Source organism: Hyaloscypha bicolor, assembly GCF_002865645.1.
Source record: "Hyaloscypha bicolor E unplaced genomic scaffold K444scaffold_15, whole genome shotgun sequence".
Lineage (NCBI taxonomy): Eukaryota > Fungi > Ascomycota > Leotiomycetes > Helotiales > Hyaloscyphaceae > Hyaloscypha > Hyaloscypha bicolor.
Genome location: NW_020194517.1, coordinates 204,115 through 216,934, shown reverse-complemented (window position 1 = coordinate 216,934; position 12,820 = coordinate 204,115). Strand labels below are relative to the sequence as shown.

The following is a 12,820-nucleotide window of genomic DNA, read 5'->3' as shown; positions in this document are numbered from 1 at the left end:
TGGCTTGCATCCTTCACCAGCTCAGAGTTGAGTCGAGTAAGTTGCTCGTGCAATGCTTTGAGCAGTTTATACCTCATATCGTGAGAAGCTGGGGCACCTCTCTTGAGAACACGAGGGTTTAAGGATTCTACCTTTAACGGAGCTTTGACTGGGATTTGAACAGCAGCCTGAGGTATGCTTGGCGTGGCAGCGCCGCTTGAGCTGCGTCCGTTCTGAGCCGGGGCTATGTTAAGAGGGACTCGCGTTCCATTTGCAGACTGCCGTCTCAAGGGAGGGGGAGATATTTCTTTGGTAGCAGCTGAGCGTCTCTTTGGAGCCTTTGATTCTGGCGTTGATTTCAGACTTGAGGGCCCGGCAGTCGCTCTACTGGCAGCTGTACCGCCCAATCCAATCTCACCTGCAGTCTCTTCGAACTTATCATAGGTCACCTTCTGCCTCTTTCGCTGACCCTGCTGATCATCCACGGCGCTTTGCTCCCCTTGGAAGACGGTTGCACCTGCGTTCGCTTTGCCGTCAGAATGCCTGAAGATACAGCTAGGTAGAGCACAGGTCCCTTGATACGGGCAGGCAAGTTGGGAGAACAACCCCTTAGAGGCGAACATGATGCGGCGAACGAACGAGGCCGGCCCTTAAGTGAGGCCTATGACCACGTGATGGGTTGCGGTGTTTGTTGTTTGTGTTGCATCAGGTGGTCGAGGGTGTGAGAAACGGCGTTGGGACCACTTCTTGGGAGGTGGGTGGGGGACGAGTGACGAGAAAATGGAAGAAGCCAATAGACTTAGCACGAGGGCCTGAACCAAGAGCAACAGAATGCTATGAAGGGAAGCGAATTCATCAAATGGATGAGGACCACGGGACTGGTCTTTCGTGATGAGAACGTTGAATGGGACAAGGCTCGTGGTGGCTCGTGACTTGAAAGGGTGACCTTGATGGAGTTCGACAAGTGGCGACAAAGATGAATGAGAGCCAATGGAGTAGATTAGCCTTCAAAAGTGCACCATTTTGAGATGCAAGGTAGGTGGATTGCATGAATATCTTAGGTGTTGCTGTTGCTCGGGTTTGAGTTGTAGTCCGTTGCCATGGTTGATGTGCTCAAGCAGTTTGCTGTCCAGTAAATTTAAGCGACTCAGCCCTGGGACCAGGGGTTGTCGCCTCCGTCTTCTGAAAACGCCAATCAAATTCAGGGGTCCAGGACCTCAATTAAATATGGTGGTTGTGTTTACATGTTTTTATTTCACTCGCAACGCTGTGGATTAAACGTGTCTCGTTACCTTCGAATAGTCTCGGCTTGCCTTCACAGATCATTAAAGAAGGATGAGGTCTTTTGATGGACTAAAGTATGGTGCTGGTTCCTTGGCGCTTTCTTCGGGCACTCTGAGCCTCGCCTGCTCCATTTTGGAACATCACGATGAGGCTGGGTGCTCCCCTTCATGCTATCGTCATGAGGACATTTCCATTAACTCTTTCTCCAGTAAAGCTTGTTTTCTTCAATGTAGGCAAGGCTCTGAATGCACAAAAGTAATCTGGGACCCAAAACCCAAGACTCACTGAATGTACTGTACACGTTGAATCCGGAACAATCACCAAGGTGCCATTGTTCGATGTTCCAAGAGTGACGCGAACCCCGAAAGTCTTTGGATCTGGATGATGCTCTTATATGAGTCGGTGGCCACTCATTCTCCGAACATGCACCGTATTTCGTATCCAGCCAAATTCATTGCAAATTTGCAACGCCAAGCGGTATTATTCTGACCTTGGTTATCTCTGCGGTCTCCTTATCAGCGGCCACTGACTGAATGCGTGCTAGGTTGGAAACCCTCAATTCCCCTTCAATTCGCAGCGCAGCACTTCTCTCGCACAAAAAAACACGTCTTCGAGTTCGCGAGTTAATCTCTCCAAACTGAGGCCCGACTGACAGGTGCAGCGGCACTAGAAGGACTGCGTCATTGTCTTACATACCTGACCTGCAGACAGATCCCAGCTCGCGTTGTTCCCTCCAGAAGCAGCTAACCCGCTCGCGCCGTAGTCAGACGCTTAAGTGGTCAGACCTGTCTCGACTTCGCGAGGCAGATCCGACTACGACGACTATTAGATCTCGCATTGCTCCCCTTCTCATTCTCTTCCCTGGACCGGGCCTTCTTCAATAACAAACAGATGGACTACACCGGTTCCAGTCGCGAGGCGCAGCATCTCTGCGTGCTTGTGCATGGGTACGCTGCTTCAGAATTCCTGACACTTACGGGTTGACAAGGCGCTGACTTACTTCCTCTCTAGGTTATGGGGGAATCCTAACCACCTCGAGGTCATGGCTAAATCTCTGAGAGAAAAGCATCCAGAAGAAAACTTACACATTCTCGTTGCTAAACGCAATAGTGGAAGCTTCACTTACGACGGAATCGAGTTGGGTGGCGAGCGGGTCTGCCAGGAAATAGAGGAGGAGATTGAGAAGTTGGCAAAAGCCAGCCAAGAGATCAAGAGGATCTCTCTCATTGGGTATTCCCTCGGTGGTCTTGTTGCCCGTTTTTGTGTTGGTTTACTATACAGCAAAGGATTCTTCGAAAAGATCACGCCAGTGGTATGCGCCGACGTCTAGCCAGCTCGCAGATTGTTGCTAACTCCTGCAGAATTTCGCAACCTTTGCAACACCTCATCTCGGTGTGCGGACCCCTCTCCGTGGATGGCATAATCATATTTGGAACGTTCTGGGTGCGCGAACTCTCTCTGCTTCAGGAAGGCAGCTGTTTACCATCGACAACTTCCGCGAGACAGGCAAACCATTGCTCGAGGTTCTCGCGGACCCCGAGTCTATATTCATTAAGGGGTTAGCATTGTTTGAGCGGAGGACACTGTATACGAACGTCGTCAACGATAGGAGTGCAGTGTATTACACAACGGGAATCTCAAAGAGCGACCCCTTCACCAACCTGGACAAAGTCAAGATCAACTATTTGAAAGGTTATGAAGACGTTGTTCTGGATCCCCAAGCTCCAGTCGAACCAATCGAACCAGAGGAAACAGACTCCACTGGCTACGGAAACATCATTCGAAGCTCTCAAACTACCATTGGCCGCCTTCCGCTCTTCCTGGCTATGATATTTTTCATTCCCGTCGGAGTTGTAGCCTTTCTGATCAATTCTGGGGTTCAATCTCTCAGAAGCAACCGAAGAATTCGACTCCATGAACGAGGTCTCGCTGGAATCCAGCCTAGCAACTACCGAGTCCCTCTCCTCATTACAGGAATGCGAGAAGCGGTCGAGGATGTCTACGAGAATCTAAACAGCGCCCAAGACAACGAGTACCTGGTCGTTGGTACTGAAGAAGAGGCAGCTCAAGAGGAGCCAGCGGACCGACCCCAGTCATCCCGGGGACAATTAAAGTCAAACAGCTCTGCTGACGACGATCATCCAGAGAAGCCTGGGCCTCGACATGAGGCGCCAACCCTCGCTTTAGCTCCATATCAATTTCAAATGGTTCAAGCCTTGGACAACGTTGGCTTCCGAAAGTATCCGGTTTACATTCACAAGGTGAGACACAGTCACGCTGCCATCGTTGTGCGAGTCGACAAGCCGAGCTTTGATGAAGGCAGAGTAGTTCTCCGCCATTGGCTGGACGAGGAGTTCCTCCTGTGAGAGGGTGTGGTGGGGAATGAAGCATGATGGGAATGATTAACGATGCCTGGACCGCGAGTTATTGCTGCATTTGGAGCGGGTCTATTAGATTGGATTTTCTTATTTCTAGCGATTGGCGTGCATGGAGGTGCTGCTTTTACTTCTTGCAGCTTTTGAGGAAGCTGGTCCAACATGTAATATAGCCCAATCGAATGGTACAGTCGAGATTCACTCGCTGCTTGAGTGTGAGCTTGAGGTTTCAAAGTAATAACACCGCTTCCTCTTCATTGCACCAAATCCTCTTTGTTGTGCCAAACTCTCTTCATTATATGAAGTCTTTCTCATTGAACCGGTGGTTCTACCAGAGTCCTCCTCATCCTGCCATTTACTATTTCCTCTTCCTTGCGGAGGAAATTGAACCTCCATTTCACGATTTCAATACACCAGTCACACAATATGCATTGTAGAAGAAGTGGGTGCTTTTGACCTGACCAGTGGGGATGATTACATTTTGCCATGCTATTGTTACAATTCCGCCTTCATTAATCATCTCAACCCCAACAAAAACTTCCCACCTCCCTCCTTTCCAGCCTCACCGCCTCCCGGAAGATATGTGACATTAGGGTTGCCCGCCAATGTCTGTGCAATCTCCCTACTGGCCTCAATTCTTCTGATCATAATCAAGCCATCACCAGCCTTCGCCACGGCCTTGCTAATCGTATCCGCAGACTCGGCTTCTCCCTCAGCTCTAATAACGTTTGCTTGTCTCTCTTGCTCAGCCTTCTCTACGATGAATCTAGCTCTCTCAGCATCCTGCTGAGCAATCTGCTTCTGCTCTACTGCACGAGTGAACTCCTTGCCGAATGTCATATGCGTAATTGAGACGTCTTCCAGCGCAATATTAAATTCTTGGGCACGCTTGAGGAGGTCGGATCGGATGCGGTTGCTGACTGCTTCACGCTGGGTGATCAGTTCTGCAGCATCGAACTGGGCGACGATGGACTTGAGGACTTCGTTTCCGATGGAAGGTAGGACTCTTTCGTCGTAATCTTGACCGAGGTTCTAGCTTCATCAGTTACCATCCCAAATACTCTCAAACTCCGTGAGAACATACTTGGTAAATCTTGGGCAACTGCTGAACCTCTGGTCTATGCAAAACTCGGAGAGTCAAGCTCACCATCTGCAAGTCCTTGCTTCCGGTCGTCGTTGAGATATTTCTTGGCTTCGTTCGGACATCGTAGATGATACTCTTTTGCAGCCATGGGATCAGGAAATGCGTGCCCTCATTCACAACTGTGTCCTTCACTCCAGACAATCGATCGAAGATCACAGCTCGAGTGCCACCCTTCACATCGTAAATCGAGGCCTGGACGAAGGAGGCGCCGACGGCAAGCGGGATGGCGTATTTGTACAGTGACTGTAGTGCTTGAGCCATGTTTACAGGTTGGATTCTGGATACAAGCTTGATTGTGAGGTTTGCGAGCTGGAGCTGGAGCAGTTACTGTTGTTTCTTCGATGCTCTTTACATTTTCGGATTCCGCGCTAGCGCGCCTGGGGTCGGAAGCCTTGGCGAGCATGAACCGACTTCCAACGACGACGGCAGATTTCATCCTCACCCGCAATTGAACCTCGAGTCGACCCCTTACGAGCTATTCACGATGAGACCTTCTCAGATTATGCGCTCTGGTGGTGATTCCCCTATTGGGAAGTATGGAAAGTGAGTTTGCCCTCTGATTGCAAGCATGCAAAGCTCTTCCGATTCCGCCGTGCAGGTCGCCATCAAGCTTCCTGTAAGCATTGGATCGTGGGATATCTGGAGACGCTTGTGGCAGAGACTGATTGTGGCTATTTACAGGTATCTTGGAGGATGGGGCAACCTGGGTGAGTTCTCAAGCTCTTTGGTCCCAATTCCTGGATCCAGATACACGACGATGGCGATGCAGAAGCATGGGAGAGCTCGTTTGGACGAGACAGAGAAGGAGATTGCCAGGAGGGATGGAGTTGGAATCGCTGTTTGGGTGAAGAGAAGGAAGATAAGCTGATACTGGATCTGCATAGGCTCGCAAACACAGAGAGGCATTATCCACTACGGCCTCAGCGCCAACGCACAACGTCCTCTCGCCGGTACACTCAACGCAGCCATTTTCAACACATGGAGACGATTTAGCCACCAAGTTCTTTACTTCGCCCCGCCGCTCATTCTTGGCTACGTTGCTATGAACTGGGCTATCGAGAGGTTTGCCTGCGGATTATCCTTTGAATTGGGACGGCGCTGATAGTTGCCTATAGAAACGAGTACCTGAACTCTAAAGAGGGCCGTCTGGAATTTGGTGAGGAAGAATAGAGAGAGGTCTAGTATGGATCCAATGCTAAGCAGTGCTGTGTTGCGCTTTAGCCGACAGCGAATGATCCAAACTAAAAGGTGTTTGGTGGCTAGCAACCTGTGGTAGAAAGCTGGATTTGGGTGTATAGTAGTAGACTGCGCTTCAATTGATGGTTCTTGAAAGTCCCCTTTATTCTCTTTGCAGTGTTTATTATGATTGATCAGGATTGGAGCTTGTGGCCAAGTGACCAAGCTTACTATATCCAACCTTGCCAAGCACAGGTTCCCGCGTCATATCTCAGTTCCGACTTCAACGTCAATTCTCTACGAAAATCCAGAAATCCGTACATCTTCTAAACACCCAGCATGGCTCCAAACATTCCATTCGACCCTTCTTCAATCAATGCGGAAACTCTACACTCCAAGCTCAACTGGACGGCCTCGACTTCGACTTGTGAGCTGTACAAAATGCCACATGGAATGCTTTCTGGAAGTTCTTGATTTTGGGGAAAGAGGGACAGCTTGGTGGTGACGAAAGGATCAACTTCGGTGCTGGTTTGACGCCTTCGGTCCGGGATTGGCAATGTCATTTCGCCAAGCCGCATAGATATACACTTCAACGTTAGGCGGTAGCTGTGGGAACCATCCAGGAATGTTTTGAGGCTCAACCGGGACAGTCATGGAACGACCTCTGTAGAGAGAGCATTTCCGGATTGTTCTCAGGGCGGGACTTGGGGCAGAAGAACCTGAAAGTAGATGGTGCTATTGGATTGACATGGCGCTCGAAATATGCAGGATCGTCTTGGTGGTATCTTTCCCCTCATGCTGCAGAAGAAGCTCGGGACGGTTGGCTGGTATCATCGTTTGCTAATTTGTTGACTCCTTTACTCTCTTGGTTTCCCGGCAGAGAAGCCGTTTGCATGTAGCAAGTTTGAATCCGAAGCTGTTCAAACCCTTGAAAACTGAGATATGTGTCTCCCGCCCTGAACTAATTCAGGCCACCAGGCCCATGACTCTCATCACTCAGGCACGAACTGATTGGTAGGTGAGCTGCGTGACAAGTGAGAAATTGAGCGCTTTTGTGGATGTGAAATGGCACTTTGTGAAGTTTTTGTTGACAAGTAATAAATTAGAATTGAAATGGACTGGTATCGAATTAGCCTCTTTTAAAGATCAAATAGCGATTGAGAACGGAACTGAGAACCTTCGAAAGCAAGGCTGGCACTGAAGACAAAGCTCGATAAGGACCCTTTCGGACTAGCGCAATAGCCCCAGCTTTTTCTCGATACTGTATCGCCAAACTTTTTTTCATCGTGGGTCGAAGCTGCCCAAAACCCAATTGTCCACCCCACCACCTTCCCCAAAATGGCGAAAGAGAAATCCGAGAAGCGTGACAAGAAGGAGAAGAAGGAGAAGCGCAGCGATGCCGACGGCGTCAAAAAGTCCAAGAAGGAAAAGAAGTCGAAGCTTAATGGCGATAATGTTGCTGCTGCGTTCGAGGAAGTGACTAAGGTCGAAGCTGATGTGGAGGCGAAGGACCTGGTGGTTAAGGAGGGCAGTGGGGAGGTTGTTTTGAAACCTGTGGGTGCGTTGGTGCCGTTTGCGAATCCTTTGGCGGATGAGAAGGTTACGAAGAAGGTGCTGAAGAGTGTTAAGAAAGGTGCGATTTGCTGCTCTCTGTTGCCCATATACTTATAATTCCTGGAAGCAAAACTAATTTCGAATGTTCTGCAGCTGCCAAAAACAAAACTCTCAAGCGTGGAGTCAAGGAAGTCGTCAAGGCACTGCGAAAATCACCTCAAGGCGCAGCCAACACCGCTTTCCCGGGCATCGTTATTCTCGCAGCAGATATCTCGCCCATGGATGTCATTTCACACATCCCTGTCCTTTGCGAAGATCACAACGTACCCTACATCTTCGTCACTAGTCGGGCGGAATTAGGAGCAGCAGGAAACACAAAAAGACCGACGAGCGTGGTCATGGTTTCGGAGTCGAGAGTTGGCGCCAAGAAGGCAGAGAAAATTGAGGGTGATGAGGAGTTCGCAGAGGTCTATAAAGATCTGGTCAAGGTTGTGGAGAAGGAGTCGAGGAACGTTCGGATATAACGAAGGCTTGGGATGACATACTCCTGAATGGGAAAGCCTTGCGTTTGGGCTCTGGTGTTGTATCATACGCGAGAGCATGACTCTTGCTCGTGGATTGTCAATGGCGTTCTGGGTGGGATTGGAATTTGAAAAGTCACAATTGAGCATATTCTTCAATGGAGAGGCTAAATCAAATGGCTCTTCGATTATAGTATGTCTCGCGAGCCGCAGAAAATATGCAGGCCTCCTATCATCTTTCTACTTTCCCCTTAGAGCTAGTTAAGCTCATCTTCTGTGCTCTGGTCCTCAATTTCTTGTGTGCCCTCGTCCTCGGTTTTCGACTCCTTTCCCAAGATAGCTTCCAAATCTGGGCCACCAGTGGTAGTGGTCTCAGTCGGTAAAACCGCAGGCGACAACTTCTCATCCTCCACCTGCTTGTCGACGACTTTCAAGAGCTTCTGAATAGCTTCTGTAGCCTTTCTGAGAGATTCGAGAAGTGCTACAAGCTCAGTTCGTTCCGGTTTATTCTCTTTCTTGCCATGTGCAGAGGCCACCTCTCTGCTTTGCTCTGGTACGGGCTTCACGCGCCGGCAGTATCTGGGCAGCTGCCCCCTTCCATACATGGAACGCAGTTCACGCGACTGGTCCGGCAGATGCAGACCATCTTAATTTTTGCTGTAGAGGCTTCCTCTCCGTTTTGTTCTGGTTAAGCGGGCTTTGCGCGCCAGCGATATTCCGGGCAGCCACTTCCTTCGGCACATAATACACAATTGATGACCCCGTTTCGGCAGACCAAGACCATTTTGTTGTTTTTTGTTGAGAAATGTAGCTGGTAGAAAAGTTTCTTTGACAAGCTTGGAGTACTATATGATCTTATTACCTATATCGCGGTGTTGTTCGGTTCAGTTCAGCTGTGTTGATTTTAAGGGGGGAAATGCAGTGCTGAGAATCTTTCGTGCTTTAAATACTTGTCATTTGCGGTCTGTGCTCCAAACCCGTCTTCGTAGATTTCTCTGGCTCTGAGCTCGTTCATGGCTCGTGAATCACGAGGAGAGTTTTTGACATTTAAGCAAGATAACTTCCTAGCTGCGTCGGAGAACTAGGCCCTCTTGATTGTACTAGATTTTGTTGAATATACCAAAGTTTCCCTGATAGTACCAGCTGTACCAAATGAAGTGCTTGGCCCTGTTCATTATACCAGCTCACCTTCATTGCACCATACCTTCTTAATTGTACCAAGTCTCTTTGTGTTTCACAGTGGTGCACTTCATTCGAAGTGTAAAGTGAAGGAGTTCGAGGCATTTTCAAGAAGTGAATGTGGACTTCGGGCATAAGCGAGGAGAAAAGGGGAAGCGACATTGGGCCGAAAGTATTATCAAGTGCATTTGTCACAATTTGAAAGAGCTATGTCTGCATAGAGTAGATTCAATTGTCATCTATCTATCTTGATGTCTAGAGCGCATGAAAGTTGACCATCTGCGCTAGAACTTTTGCATGGCTAGCTCGGATTTTCACCCGAGACCACACTTCACGGTAGACACTGCGTGCCTCCCTGCACGTGTCTCCATTGACCTCAAAACTGCCATTGCAGTCTTCGTCCCTTCCCCGTCATGCTGGACGGAGTCCCATTGCTCGGGATCCCGTACATGGTGTTGAAAAAATACAACGAAATCGCGTAGTCACAACAAACGTGACCGCGGGCCGCGGATTCGGCTTTGGTGTGTCACACGGTGCAGAGAGACCAGCTAACTGGACGCGCGTGTGGGGTTGGTTGCAAACAGGGAACTGGCCGTAATGAATGGACGGCGTTATGTGCTTCGCTTCTTCCTTCCTCTCTCCCTTCCAAAAAATAAGTAAAATCTATCATCGTCTCACTACCAGGCCATTGCGTCGTGAACTATGATACTCGTACTCGTCCTCGGACGAGCAAGAGGAACTGTCGTCGTCGCTGTAGCCGCATCGAGAACCGCCGCAGTCGAGCTTCACCCGATCCCCTCCGCGTGTGATGCCGTAGCGCTCACATCTACATTCGCTGCCGGAGCCAGGCGTGCTGTAGTCGCTGAGAGAACTTGCGGAGCTGGGTGAGTCGCTGTCCGAGCGGCTCGAGAGACTGGAGCCGACGGATGACGGTGGCGACATGGAACTGTCGTAGACGTAGTTCTCGTCAATGGTGGTGGTGCTGAAGCGTGAGGTGAGTTCCTCGACCGTCGGGGCGCTGTAATCTGTCGTGAGAATGTACTTGGTCGCATGGGGTGTGATTGGCTTGGGCGACTTGATCTCGGACATAGATAGTGGACGGCCTTTCGGGATATCGACGGTCAGATTGCTGTCGCGGCGGGAGGCTCGCCTCGAGCTGGACGATGAGTGCTTGGATGAGTGAGATGACTTGGACGAGTGCTTGTCTCTGGATGAGCTAGATTTGGAATGGCTGGAAGAGGATTTGTAGGTCTTCTCGGCTGGGACATCAAGAATGTTCAAGATGCGTCCAGTGGTCGGTTCGGTGGTGGAAGACTGGCCCGGGTCATGCGATACATGGTAGCCGTCAATGATGTAGTAATACCAGTATCGTTGGCCCGGCTCGAGGGTCGATCCTTGGAATCGGAATGTCCCTTTCCACGAACCAGACTTGGACGAAGATTTGTCCTTTGAAAGAGGAAGCTGTCCGGCGTAGTTATCCCAAGACCCGAGGAGATGGACGGTCTTGACGCCGGAGGAGGTGCGCAAAGCGAAGGAGAGTTGAACGGAGGCCATTGTTCGGGGCAGTTAATGAATGCACTTGTCGGAGGGGATGTTTTTTAACGAAATCAATTTGATGAGCAAGAAGAGCTAGTTCTTGGGAGTATTCGGTTCTGCCGGATGGATTTCTGACGTTTGATGGGGGATTAAATTAATGACGGTGAAGTTGGCCAGCAACTTGACGGTGGATTAGATAGAATATACGAAGTATGATATTATGAGCACTGCTCAGGGACGGAGTAAACAAAAACAAAAAGACGAAGACGACGAAGAGGGACGACGGGAGGATAGGGAACTAGCTCTTGGATGGATTGACTGCTTGCTGGAGAGGAGAGAAAGGAATGCCAACTGGGGATCCAGATTCCCTTTATGGGGGGCCAGCGTGGGCGGCCCACCAGCGGCGGTTGCCAGCTCTGCACTACGCCGCGAGTGGTGGTGAGGGGCAGCACACAAGCAAGCACACTCGGTGACAAGGCAGGACGGGCTCTTTGCGGATAGTCATTGGATGATTGGCGGATGCAGCTGGCTTGCTGCGAGTCCTCGCACTGGAGACCTGCAAGTCCCGGCGCCTACAGGTACGCAGGTGAGCGGACGCTAGAGTGCTTTGGTCCCTCAGCGCTTCGAACCCTGCTCTCCTGCTCTCTCCTGCTCCCCTGCGCGGCCCCGCCACTCAGCGCGCCCCCTTCCCCTCCCAGCTCCCTCTCGCTAGGAGCGCCCCCCTCGCCAAGATGCACCGCCAGCAAATATCCGCCCAATCAGAGCCGTGTTCTTGCCCGGCATCCTGGTGGCTGATCTGGAGATCGATTGTGACATTGAACTCCCCCGAGAGAACCCCCTTCACGACCCCATCACGATTCCCGACGAAGAAGAAAGCCCGAGTCCGAGAGTTGCTCAACCTGACAATCTGCCATTCCCGGAAGCGGATGCGGCCGCCACTGAAATCTTCGAACCGTGTCGCCATGGGGCACGGTGACAGATGTCAGTCGTGATGATGTGCATATTGAGCGGCAGACACAGCGACTGGTCGACCACCGGAAGACATGCCAAAAGCTTGCTTGCTGGTGGACGCGCATCCGGTCTCGAGGGACGAAGTCCAGGGCGTACCTGGCGAGATGGCTTGATCCACCATGGACACTCAAGCATTGAGCCAGAATCGATAGTTAAGTACAGTTGAAAGTTGGGTCGAATTGGGGGCCTTGAAGACCTGTCAGCACACTCTTGGTGCGGCTGCAGAAGCAAGTTCCCCCGGGCCAAGCAGTCAGCACCCTCTCGGGTCCATTATATTGCTGAAATGTACACTTGTGAAGGTTGCCATACTACTGCAGATACGGAGCTGCAGCTACCTGGAGCTGCATCGTTGCACAGCGGTTGCGGCGGCCTTGTGACGGATTTGTCAGGAGCGACGGGCCATGGTCAGAGCAGTGGAGTGAATGCTGTGGAATGTGAGAGGGCAAGATATCTTCGAAGTGTGTCTTGTGTTGGCATCTTTTCCATGTGGATCGCGAAAGGATTTTGTGATACCGTTGTGCAGGTGCATTAACCTTAACCGCCCAAATTGGTGCATGGCGGCTTGCAGGGTCTAGAGCTACCTGCGGGCCGAGACGACAAACGGGAAGTTTAGATGGTGTAATTGAGGAACTTCCAGTCCGATGGTGTGAAGAGAAACAGGAACTTGAGCGCATAATAGCTTCGAAAGGTGTCAGGATGAGATGCTTTGACCGCGAGGGACGTTGTCAGATCCTGGAGGACAGGAATTCGCGTTAAGCCAAGAACCTTTAGCGGAGCAGAATCTCCATCGAGCTTCCGGACTTCAAACCATATTTCGAGTGCCGATATTCGATGAGTACTAACATCAGCGAAGGCTCCCAGAGTCGATTCGACACGTTGAGGATTGACAGGTCAAGGTAGAGGTTTCATCCCACATAGAATGTCATCCTGACTCTGGTGGTCGCTTTCTACATTCGAAGATCACCTCATTTGTCCAAAGCTTTCAGTACATTGAAGCTTGGTGACCAGAGGATAGTCGGGTAAAAATAATCTCTTTAACATGATCGAAAGTTCGCCTTATA

The 12,820-nt window shown here is 50.4% G+C and overlaps 5 protein-coding genes across 5 annotated transcripts; 3 read left to right on the top strand and 2 right to left on the bottom strand.

The window, feature by feature from the left end:
* The first annotated feature begins 1,707 nt into the window (after nt 1–1,707).
* Nucleotides 1,708–3,901, top strand: K444DRAFT_580281 (DUF676-domain-containing protein). Its single transcript, XM_024877699.1, has 4 exons — nt 1,708–1,740; nt 1,808–2,210; nt 2,275–2,575; nt 2,625–3,901. Exons 2-4 carry the CDS (start codon nt 2,155–2,157, stop codon nt 3,627–3,629), a joined length of 1,362 nt encoding a protein of 453 aa, XP_024742696.1. The 5' UTR covers nt 1,708–1,740; nt 1,808–2,154; the 3' UTR covers nt 3,630–3,901.
* A 179-nt stretch (nt 3,902–4,080) lies between these two features.
* K444DRAFT_607182 (uncharacterized protein) lies at nt 4,081–5,098 on the bottom strand. Its single transcript, XM_024879124.1, has 2 exons — nt 4,723–5,098; nt 4,081–4,670 (listed from the first exon to the last, which is right to left on the bottom strand). Exons 1-2 carry the CDS (start codon nt 5,041–5,043, stop codon nt 4,155–4,157), a joined length of 837 nt encoding a protein of 278 aa, XP_024742695.1. The 5' UTR covers nt 5,044–5,098; the 3' UTR covers nt 4,081–4,154.
* A 108-nt stretch (nt 5,099–5,206) lies between these two features.
* K444DRAFT_607180 (ubiquinol-cytochrome c reductase complex ubiquinone-binding protein) lies at nt 5,207–6,120 on the top strand. The gene is made up of 4 exons (XM_024879123.1): nt 5,207–5,325; nt 5,464–5,489; nt 5,667–5,844; nt 5,898–6,120. Exons 1-4 carry the CDS (start codon nt 5,267–5,269, stop codon nt 5,950–5,952), a joined length of 318 nt encoding a protein of 105 aa, XP_024742694.1. The 5' UTR covers nt 5,207–5,266; the 3' UTR covers nt 5,953–6,120.
* Nucleotides 6,121–7,296: 1,176 nt separating this feature from the next.
* On the top strand, nt 7,297–8,036 carry K444DRAFT_517647 (L30e-like protein; the record flags this gene model as incomplete). Its single annotated transcript, XM_024873794.1, has 2 exons — nt 7,297–7,591; nt 7,666–8,036. 2 exons carry the CDS (start codon nt 7,297–7,299, stop codon nt 8,034–8,036), a joined length of 666 nt encoding a protein of 221 aa, XP_024742693.1.
* Nucleotides 8,037–9,773: 1,737 nt separating this feature from the next.
* Nucleotides 9,774–10,812, bottom strand: K444DRAFT_607176 (uncharacterized protein). Its single transcript, XM_024879122.1, has one exon. It carries the CDS (start codon nt 10,764–10,766, stop codon nt 9,879–9,881), a length of 888 nt encoding a protein of 295 aa, XP_024742692.1. The 5' UTR covers nt 10,767–10,812; the 3' UTR covers nt 9,774–9,878.
* Between the last annotated feature and the right edge of the window lie 2,008 nt (nt 10,813–12,820).

Coding starts and splice junctions, on each gene's coding strand:
- K444DRAFT_607182 (XM_024879124.1), bottom strand. CDS start 5,043: ATGGCTCAAGCACTACAGTCACTGTACAAATACGCCATCCCGCTTGCC. Junction 4,671..4,722: donor AGTTGCCCAAGATTTACCAA/GTATGTTCTCAC, acceptor TGATGAAGCTAG/AACCTCGGTCAAGATTACGA.
- K444DRAFT_580281 (XM_024877699.1), top strand. CDS start 2,155: ATGGACTACACCGGTTCCAGTCGCGAGGCGCAGCATCTCTGCGTGCTT. Junction 2,211..2,274: donor CTCTGCGTGCTTGTGCATGG/GTACGCTGCTTC, acceptor CTTCCTCTCTAG/GTTATGGGGGAATCCTAACC. Junction 2,576..2,624: donor TCGAAAAGATCACGCCAGTG/GTATGCGCCGAC, acceptor TAACTCCTGCAG/AATTTCGCAACCTTTGCAAC.
- K444DRAFT_607176 (XM_024879122.1), bottom strand. CDS start 10,766: ATGGCCTCCGTTCAACTCTCCTTCGCTTTGCGCACCTCCTCCGGCGTC.
- K444DRAFT_607180 (XM_024879123.1), top strand. CDS start 5,267: ATGAGACCTTCTCAGATTATGCGCTCTGGTGGTGATTCCCCTATTGGG. Junction 5,326..5,463: donor CCTATTGGGAAGTATGGAAA/GTGAGTTTGCCC, acceptor GGCTATTTACAG/GTATCTTGGAGGATGGGGCA. Junction 5,845..5,897: donor ATGAACTGGGCTATCGAGAG/GTTTGCCTGCGG, acceptor AGTTGCCTATAG/AAACGAGTACCTGAACTCTA.